Here is a 10957-nt window from a genome sequence, read left to right as displayed (position 1 = left end):
GCAAGTTTGAAAGTTTGTTTGAACACAAGCTTGTTTAGAAAAAAGGAATCTAAAAGGAAAAAAAACAGAAAGAAGGAAATACTTCCAGGAAGATAACAACAAAACATGAGCATTTACATTTTGGGCAGAACACTTTAACTAAGCTGAATCAGACCCCTTTATAAATATATATATATATATATATATATATATATGTATATGTGTGTGTGTGTGTGTGTGTGTGTGTGTGTGTGTGAAACTTAAAAAAAAACAAGCTTATGAGACAAATTAATCTGGAAAGAAAAAAAAAAAAAAACTATAACTATAATGAAACATTAAAGCAATAGAAACAAAAAATAAATGGGGGGATTAAAACAAACCACACTCATACAAGTCTCACAGGGAAGATATGAGAAACAGTGAAATGCAAACAAACCAGTTAGTCTAAATGAAATGCAAGAATTAAGGGAAATGCAAACAAACCACTGAAACTAAATTCATATTTTTCCATACCTTTATTGCAACTCAACAGGTAAAAAAAAAAAAAAAAAAAAGTAAGAAATCTCCATACTAGGACCTGCTTTTTATCATGGATTAAAGACAATAAATATACTTATTCACGAAATCTAATCACGCCAAGTTCATATCGTGTTTTTAGCCAGCAACGAACAAAAACTGAGATTTAAGCTAAATACCAAAATCAAGAGGAAATAATGAAAGAACTAAGAGGGGAAAATTATACTACACAACCAGTAGCCTAATAGACAGATTTAAACTAATCTAACTATTGGATTTAAAACACACAGAACTGAAAAGGCAACTAAAATGAGGAAGAGAATTACAGTCTAAATCAAATGAAAACAAACTAAGCTAACCTATGTGAGTTAAAAAAAAAACAACAGAACTGGAAAATAGGATTGAAAGGGAACCTAAACATCTGCACCATATGAAATAAACATTTAAGAGGAATCTAAACACCTAAAACGAAAATGGAACTAAACTAATTTACTTGAAACACAGAACTAAAGAAAAATAAGAATACTGAGACAAGAAGGAACGTTACATTGAAGGAACACAAACCAGCAATCTAAACGTGCCAAGTTAGAACCAAACTAAACTAAACTAATCTAACCACGTAAATTTACATAGAACAGAACTGAAGCAAAAAGAGAAGGAGGATTACTGACCTTCTTCAAGTGCAGCGAAGTGGGGTTCGGGTCTCCGATCTACACTCGAACTTACCGAATCTGAGCTTGCGTATCTCAGATTCAATGCAATACCAGGGGAGCGAAATAAAATTAAAACAAAACTGATTTAGTATGTTAAATCGATATCAAGAATATTCAACTGCTACGAACTTAATATTTTCTAGGGGATTTTTGGGTTTTTCTGATCTATGTTCTTGTGTGTAACTCCCTTTCCCCTCTTTTTTTTTTTTCCGTTTTTGTTCTCCTCCTTTATAGGTTTGTTTTTTTGTTGTTTTTTGAACTGAAAAAGGGAAGGAGGAGCGGGAGAGAGAGAAGAGTGGGGGACAAGGGTGAGTGGGGAGCGGAGAAGAAGGAGGAAAAGGGGGAAGTGGGAGCGGCGGCGAGGGATGGAGGAGGCGAGAATTAGGGAAAGGGAGAGAAAGAGATGGAGAGAAAGGAGGAAGAGGAGGCGGAAGGCGGAAAAAATGAGGGAACCCTTTTTAGGGTTTCCTTATTTTGATAAAAATATATCGGACCCGGTCCATTTGTGGACCGGGTCAATTTTAGACTGGGTTTTTAAAAGGATGGACTAGTGAATTAAAACATGTACTGGTCTAAAAATTGAGATAAAAACATGGTCTAGTCCAAAAAAATATTAAGAGTTAATCGGACTTTGATTTGGGGTCCGGTAAGTCAAAAATACGGACTGAGTGCAAGAAATAGTTTGGCTTCTAAATTTGAATAAAAGTCCTATTTTGATTTACGATGTACCAAGGGTGCCAGAATATCACCTGGTACGAAAAAATGTGTAATTGTAAAAGACCCGGGTAAAATTATATGATGTCGCAAATGACCGTGCAATAATATTTAATAACAAACGCTATCATTTAAATGTGCGAAATAAATGCGATGTGTGTGCGGAAGTTGGTAGAAACGTCGAGAAATGCAAGTTTCAATAATACTAAATGATAGCAGCAAATAAATAGCGGTAATAATACTGCTAATAACAATAATGATAATGGTAATAATGATAAGGTTGATGATAATGGTGATAAAAATAATAATAGATATAATAATAATAGTAAATAACAAATATTGATAATTAAAAATGATAGTAATTAATAATAATAATAAAGATGATAGTAAATTAATAATAAAAGTAATAACAATAAATAACAATTATTGATAATAAAAAAAATGATAATAAATTAATAATAATAACAATAATAGGGGTAATAATAATAATGATAATAATAATAATAAATAATAATGATGATAATAATAATAATAATAAATAACGATGATTGATAAAATAATGATAATAATTAATAATAAAAAATAACGATGATAATGATGATTAATAATTGATAACAAATAACGCTAATAATAATGATTAGTAATTAATAATAATAATGATAATGATTATAATGGAAATAACAAGAAATAATAATTAATGACAATTAGTAATGAAAATGATAATTTAAGAATAATAATAAAGATAATAATAATAATAATAATAATAATAACTGCAGTGGAATAATAAAATGTGGGTGTTAATAAAAGACTAATAATTATAGTAAAATTAAAATGCGTATTTTTTAATTTCTCAAAATACCAGAAGTATTAATAGGTATTTCGGGGGAGAGGCGGGACAAAATTGGGTGTCAACACTCACTTCGCTGCACCCAAAGAAGGTAATTCTCCACTTCTTTCATTTTCATTGCGTTTTGCCCTTTCTTTTTTTTGGTTGCTCTGTGTTGTTTTAGCGTGTATTCTGCGATTAAAGCACGTTTAGTTTGGCTAAGTTAGATGAACTTGTTTATATGTTTTCTGTGTTAATCCGTTTGTGTGGTTGAGCATGTCTTTCGATAAGTGTTTATGTGTTCATGCGTTGTCTGTTTGTCTTGGTTGGTTAATTTAGTTTAGTTTAGTGGCATTGTGAATATCCATGGTAAGTTAGTTTAATCTCGGCGCAGAAGTTAAAATATTTGGGTGTCCATGTTTAGTTTGGTTTAATTTCCAGTGTGGTAGTTCAACAATATCTATTTGTCTATGTCTTAATTCAGTTCAATTAGTTCTTGGTTTATTAGTTATGTATTCATATAAGTTCGCACGAGGATGACTATGTTAACTAGTAATGATACGTGATGTGTTAAAATCCCGTGTGACCCCGCATGTTTAAATGTTAGTTCAAAAACAAGATCTGAGCCCTCTGTGTCGTATCTGCTATCGTTTAGGTTGATCTTTATGAGCATTCAGGTGAAGATGCTTAGATTTGGTTATGTATAAGCATGATGAATATAGGATTCTAATGACATCATCAGGTCCAAACATAATTAATAAGGATCTAAATTCAACTGCAAATTAGCTTATACAATATAATGTCTCTGGTTTAAAGAATCTGGGTTTTCAATGTTTTCATGTTTGTATCTTTACCTGCACCTTGCTTCATCTGAATTCATTTTTAATGAGCATCTGCTCATCTGCATACGGTATAACTGTATTTGTATTTTGATCTGGGTGTAACTGGTTCACATGTATGCCTTTCTTTGCTTCACTGCATATACATACTGGGTGCTTTCCTATCTGCTCTGTATCCTACATGCAATGCTTTGACTTCATCAGCTTACTAAGCCACCTATCTCACCCTGTCCCACATAGCTGCCTAGCTGAAACATAGAAATCTGAAGAGCATATTGTGAACTTTTATACTTTCTCTCAGATTGTTTGTTGGTACTCAAATGATTTTAGGACTAAATAGATAAGAAACTGGAGTATGATCTTCTGCTGCCTAAACATGATTATTGTGTAAGCCTGCAATAGTATCTTATGTATGACATATAATCCCTATCCCTTTATAGTTTAGTTTAACTCATGCTTTTGCTGTTTACATTAGTCATTCTTCTATTTGTGGAATCTGGCTTAATTAGGTAGCTCTGTTTAGTATGTCAATCATGTAGTTGGTAAGTTGTTAGTTTTGGATAAAAATGTGAAGTGTTCTTGCCTCATCAGTGTCAAGATGTGTCCTTGTGTTTCATATGCTTGTTAGTTAACTGCTAGATCAGTCTGGAAGCTGTTATTGTTAGTGGATATTATGATTGTTTTACTTATATTAGTCTTAGAAGTTTTTATCTATATCTTGCATATAAATTAGTTGGATGGTTAGCCTTAATGTGGTCTTTCTGAGTCAGTTTTGTTATCATGTTGCTTGTGAACTACCTGATTGACATCTCATGGTAAAAATGCTGGAATAACTGATTTAATTTTGCTTGCACTCATATAGAATGAGTAAAGGATAATTTAGTTCTAACACACCCAGTTCTGAACATTGCTAGATTGACTGATATTTGTTTTAAAGTCCTACCTTGGCCTAGAAGTTAGTCAAATGCCTCAACCTGGTTAGTTCATATATATGTATATATACCCTCTAATGGACTGTTTCGTTTACTTACATCTGTATGTTCTAATTTAAATCTATATTTGTAAGTTTCTGTGGTTTGATATCTCTAGAGAACTGTAGGTTCTGTATATGCATGAATATCCCCCATATCTCTGTGCATGATTGTTGTGTCCAGTATGAGCCTTTGCTTATCCCTGAATAGTTTGGCCTCTTATGGTGCTTACATGATTCTTTGAAACTGAATTTTAAGTCCTAAAAGCATAAAAGAAGCATGAGTCAATAACTTAGGATAGGAACCTGATTTCCATACCCCAGCAGGCTTGAAAAAAATGAATTAAAAACGCAACATGTGTATGATCAGCTCTGAGTGTCTTAAGCATCTTTATGTCAACTGTGGGCGTTGCACTATCACAATTTACATTTGGTTTGGTTCTCTTCTTGTTTTTTTTGTTGGTCTTGTTTCTAATTCCTGAATCCTTTATCTCGCTGGCATTAATTTTAGATTGTTCCTTCTCATACATCCTTATGAATATGTATATATGAGATATACATTAAATATACACCTGTATCTACATAATCTATCGCTTTGTCTTGAGTCATATTTACATAGTTTCCGTTGATTAGATTAGATACTAATCCTTTCTTTTATTTTGTCGCATGAACATCACATACGAGTCCGAGGGGACTCACATTCTCCCATACTCGGTACTGGGCTAAAAGCCCAACGAAACCTTCTCTGTCTGGCCATCAACTACAGCAAAAAATAAAAATCAATATTCTGGGCCAAGGCCCAATTCCAACAGCAGCAGCAGCAGCGGCCCAATAAAAATAGAACTGCTGGGCCGAAGCCCAACAGCGACCAAGGCCCAACAGCCCCCAAAATGGCTGGGCCCATTTTGATTCTTTTTTTTTTCATTCTCGTTTGATTATATATTATGTGACTAACGTTTTTATTTTGTTTTATCCTTGCCAATCTAGAGGAACTTTTAGATGAATTAGCGGATTAACCTTAGCTATGGGTAGCCGACTTAAGATAGAACTAACAATCAATCTCACAAATTATTTTCTTCTCTTCATGTTTTTATTTGAAATAATCAAATTGCAAAAAAAAAAAAAAAAAGGGAGGTGACCATATATATATATTCTAAATTAAAGATTCACATATTATTATCTTGAGAATTTTGAAACATCACTAACATGCAAATAGGAATTAAAGATTTTTGAACTTCTAAAAACGCAAAATCAATCAATACATCATCGTTTAGTTTGCTTCAATTATTTATTAAAGTCTTACGCAAAATCCGCGTTTTCTTTTGCTTACACATTTCATGCGAATTTTATTTTAAATAACATCATTATTTTAAAATCTTTGCAATAGTTATAAGTTCATTTTAAATGTCATTCGCAATTTCTTTTATGCGAATTATTATATTTTCTACAAATTTCATTCTAAATAACACTTTCCATTTAAAGCCTTAATAATATTTATAAATTTTATGGCATTCGAAGTCTCCTTTTATACAAATTATATTCTTTCCTATAGGTTTTATTAGTATTTTATTTTAAGAACTTTAACGACATTTATAAACTTTTATTTCAAATAGCATTCTAAAATCCCCTCTTGTGCAAATTACTAGTTTCATTTTAAACAACATTATTATTATTTGTTCTTTTTATAAGACGGCATAAATTGTTATATTTTACAAGTCTCACCTGCATAAGCTATTTTTTCTTAAAATTTAAATACTATATCCAACATTGAGTAATTAGCCTAAGTTTAGCCGGATAACCGTGTTTAACGGATTCTAAAGGATGCCTAACCCCTTCCCTTTAGGATGATATAGAACCCTTACCTAGAATCACACTGGTTAAGCAGACCATTAACAGAGGTTTAGTTTTAACTTTATCTTAGTTAATAATTAGGTGTCCTAATTCACCGTGAAAATCAATTAGGTGGCGACTCTTTAAAACAAAGCAAGAAAAGAATCCCCAATATGTTGTACTCCACTCTAACCCGGTTAAAATGGGGTATAACAGCTTGGCGACTCTGCTGGGGATAAACAAGGTTCTAACCATGACAAACTTAGGTTGATAATTAATTTGTTGGATGTTTGGTTGTTTTCTTTATGCTTGCTTTTATTTGTTGCCTTGTTTGTTTCTTTTGTGTTCTCTTAAGTATTTGCTTTATTATGAGAAATTTTCTATGTAATAATATGTTACTGCTTTCCTTAAATTGGCATCCCGTTCATATTTCCTCCACTTTTGGAAATCTCACACTATCACACGTACACGCGAGGTGTGCTTAGCGCACCCGCAAATTTCTTCGTAGAATCCAAATCTTAGGAGAGTTGGCGCGTGCGCGGGGGTGTCCGAATAACGGTGACCGCGTAGCCTTCTCACTCGAGTAGTCCACTCGGGAACCTTGTGTCTAGTAAGCCAAATCTTAGAAAAACTTAAGATAGAGCTTTGCCACCAATTTTATTAAGTCATGCATGCATAAACCTTAGGTGGGTCAATCTTTGGTATCGGTTCCACAATTAGAAAACCTACCAAATCGTCGACGGGTTTGCATAACCCAACGACCAACAAGCATATTATGTGTAACGTGATAGTGATAGATGGGTCCAAGCCTAATCATGACACTTCGAGTTTGGGAAAGTCTGTATTTTATTTTTATTTTATTTTTGTAGATGGATTTCGTCCCGCAGATTCCCAAAATTAAGATGGTCCGCGGCGTCCCGAGCAAATTGAAGTTATGGTGGGAAGATCTAGACTTGGGTAGTAGACTGGCGGTCACGAGGATGTTGAAGTTCCTCCCTTCGCTGCTTCAAATCGCTCCTGACAAGCATATAGTTAGAACTTTACTCCAATTTTGGGACCCTGACCGAGCAGTTTTCAAATTTAAAGATTTTGAGCTCACACCTACATTGGAAGAGATAAGCTACTTCACGAATTTAAAATGCCAAGGGAAGGTTCAGATTACCCCGCACAGTCAATCAGGAAAGAAATTTCTCCGCTATTTTGGAGTGAAAAACACAAAGGAACGTCGGTGCTTCGAAAACAATTGGGTATCGCTGGACTATTTATATGAGAGGTATGGGCGTCAAGATGGGTACAAGTTGTTCAGAAAAGAATTTTTATGCACTCCGGCACATTGGCAAGTTAGACGACCTATCGTATTCGCGGTAGCCTTACTTGGGATTTTGGTATTCCCACGTGAATATGGAAAGATCAGTACCTGCATTTGTTCTGTGGCTCGAGCGCTTTTTGAAAAGGTGGATGGTGCACAACTCACTTTGGTCCCAATGATTTTAGCAGAAATATTTCGGGCCTTAGGGAAATGTAGACGAGGGAAATCGAGTTTCTTTGAGGGTTGCAATATTCTCCTTCAGATGTGGGCAATGGAACACTTTTATCAGCGTCCGAATATGGCAGACATATGCTTAGGTGAGTCAAATATGATTACTAGTTTTTACGAAAGGATGAAGGCGTTCGTATCCCCAGTTGGCACTCGCGATTGGTATGGGTTCTTAGCTTCCCGCACTGGCAATCAAATTCAATGGAAATACCCCTTGTTACCCCGTACCACGGCTTACATAAGAGGAAAGGAAAATTATTACATTAAGCTTATTGGACTGAAGGGCCTCCAGCCATACGCCCCGGTGCGCGTACTTCGACAGTTTGGTATAGATCAAGTAATTCCCCTCCAAGCTAACATGAGCGGCTCCGAAATATTCTTTGGGCATGACTTTAGAATTCCTAAAGTTGGCTTAATCCTCGACGAATGGGTTAACATCAATCCCACAGACATTGGGGTTGGACCAGCAGAAAGTAGTCCAGAATATCGTGCATGGCTGCACGAAGATTATGGTAGCATAGAGCCTAGCCCAGCAAGCGAATCGGGTTTTGAAGACAGAGTAAAAACGATCTGGATAAAACACGCTCGCTTGGGAACCATGGTTGTCACTCCCGAGATGTGGGATCAAATGACGAACATCATGCAATATTTTGGGAATACCGGAGCACAGTCCAACGTTGATGGAGCAACATCTTCAGCTCAGCAGCCAGCATGATTAAATTTAGGCCTAGGTTGTGGATTGTTGTTGTATTTTATTATCTTTTGATGTATCCGTGTTTGTTTTGGATGTACTCGCTTTTATTTTATCTAATGGCACTTGGCCTTTTATATCCAAACTCGCATGGTTACGATTAAATGGCTTGGATCACTCTATCATAATCCCGAAATCTGCGCTAGGCCTACCTTTGGCACAAAAGGGTCCCTTGCATAATAGGACGCATTGATTTCCTCTCGATACGCTTTGTTTGCTATTCAATATATGCTCGTTCGCAATATGTTTGTTTGCTATTTCATGTATGTTTGTCACGCAATATGTGCTTATTTGCTACACAATATGCGCTCCTTTTCAACATTGTCTGCTAAATTTTAGCATTAATTTCACAGCAAGCATTTGCCCTATACTAACGTAGTTTTCTTCATTTTTGAAGGTTTATTTTCTTTTGTTTATCCCCCAGAGGTTGATTCGTGTTGACTGCGAACTGGCAGACCATCCATACTTCACGAGATCAAAAGCACGAACATCCGGCAATATGAATGATTCAGGGGCATCCGAACAGACTGGCTTGGGACTCGTCACTCTTCCAAGAGAGGAACCTGAGGCTTCAGGAGGGGGAAATGACGAACTCATTGCCCAATTGTTGCAACAAATGGCCAATATGCAGACCGAAATTGAGCGACTGCGAAATCTCACCAACCTATCCATCACACTGAACGCCCCTCATCCGGAACACAGAACGAACACCACAATCCCACCATCCTTTTCGCCTGTCGATTCACCCGCACCTCAGCCCTCTCCTACCAACCCTGCGCTTTACACGACTCATCCAAGTACTTCCAACCCCCAACAAGCTAACCAACAGCAATCCACTTCACATCAATCGAATCCACAACAAGCCGTTCCACCCCAAATCCACTCACAACCAACCATGCCACAACCAACTGTCCAACAACAAACCATCCCGCAACAAACCAACATACAACAAACTACCTCGCAACCAAATGACCAGCAACAAGCCAACCTCCATCAAGTTAACTTCCAACAAACCAACGCACAACCTTTCACCACTCCTTACATTCCCCAACCTACAGTTACTCAAATTAACCCGCACACCCAAAACTACCCAGCAGCTCAACACACCCCACTGGCGCATATTGCTAGCCATAATACGCAATATGCGGCAGAAGCTCATCCTTTCACTACCCAGGTACAGGCCTTGCAGCATCCAGAAGTTGACCCTTATGAAGAGTTGGAAAGAGAAGCCAGGACGAGGGCAGATGAAGAGGTGGCGAAGGAGCTTCGCAGTCTGAGGGAAGCAGTCAGGAATATCCAGACCAACAGGGGATGTGAAGGACTTGAATACGAAGATCTGTGCATTCATCCGGACATTGAGTTACCTGCTGGATATAAGGTGCCAAAGTTTGACATGTTCGACGGGAAAGGAAACCCTCGGGCTCATTTGAGATCGTATTGCGACAAGCTGGTCGGAGTAGGCAAAGACCAAGCCATCAGAATGAAACTGTTTATAAGAAGTTTAACGGGAGAGGCACTGGATTGGTACACATATCAAGACCCGCAGAGGTGGCACAGTTGGGGAGATATGGCCCAGGAATTCATGGACAGGTTCAGATTCAACACCGAGACTGTCCCAGATCGGTTCTATTTGATGAAGCTGGAGAGAAAATCAACAGAAACTTTTCGGGAATACGCTATGCGCTGGAGATCAGAAGCCGCAAAGGTCCAGCCCCCGATGGCAGAGGATGAAATGACAATGCTCTTTGTACAATCCTTAAAGGATCCCACATACTACGAGAGAATGTTAAGTGTCATTGGGCAGAAGTTTGCTGAAGTCATCAGAATGGGGGACTTCATTGAAGAAGGGATTAAGACGGGGAGAGTTACGAATCTTGCGGCCTTGCAGGCCACAAGTAAGGCTATTCAGGCAGACCCTGCTAAGAAGAAAAGAGACGGAGTATCCCAAGTCATGGCCATCCAAGATCAAAGACCAACCCAAAAATTAACCCGCCAATATTCCTCGCCCCAGCCCTCACCCTACAGCCAGTATACCCAAACACCTCAGTCTTATTACCAACCCCCGCCTACCCCCTTTCCTGTTTACCATACTCAACCAGCATACTATGCACCTCGAACCCCTTCCTACCAAAACCCATCACAACATCGTCCAACATACACAACACAACCCCAGTACCATTCGCCAAACCGCCCACAAAACACCCCTAGACCACGCCCAAATGTCAAAAGAAGACCAACCAAAACTTACACACCATTAGCCGAACCTTTAGCCCAACTGTACG

General features: G+C 37.2%; 1 protein-coding gene across 1 annotated transcript; it reads left to right on the top strand.

Moving 5' to 3' along the window:
* The first annotated feature begins 7367 nt into the window (after nucleotides 1-7367).
* LOC132639854 (uncharacterized) lies at nucleotides 7368-8639 on the top strand. Its single transcript, XM_060356249.1, has one exon. The coding sequence runs from the start codon at nucleotides 7368-7370 to the stop codon at nucleotides 8637-8639; it is 1272 nt and encodes a 423-aa protein (XP_060212232.1).
* The last annotated feature ends 2318 nt before the right edge of the window (nucleotides 8640-10957 follow it).

This window comes from Lycium barbarum, chromosome 5 (assembly GCF_019175385.1).
Source record: "Lycium barbarum isolate Lr01 chromosome 5, ASM1917538v2, whole genome shotgun sequence".
Lineage (NCBI taxonomy): Eukaryota > Viridiplantae > Streptophyta > Magnoliopsida > Solanales > Solanaceae > Lycium > Lycium barbarum.
This window is presented reverse-complemented; position numbering and strand designations above follow the sequence as displayed.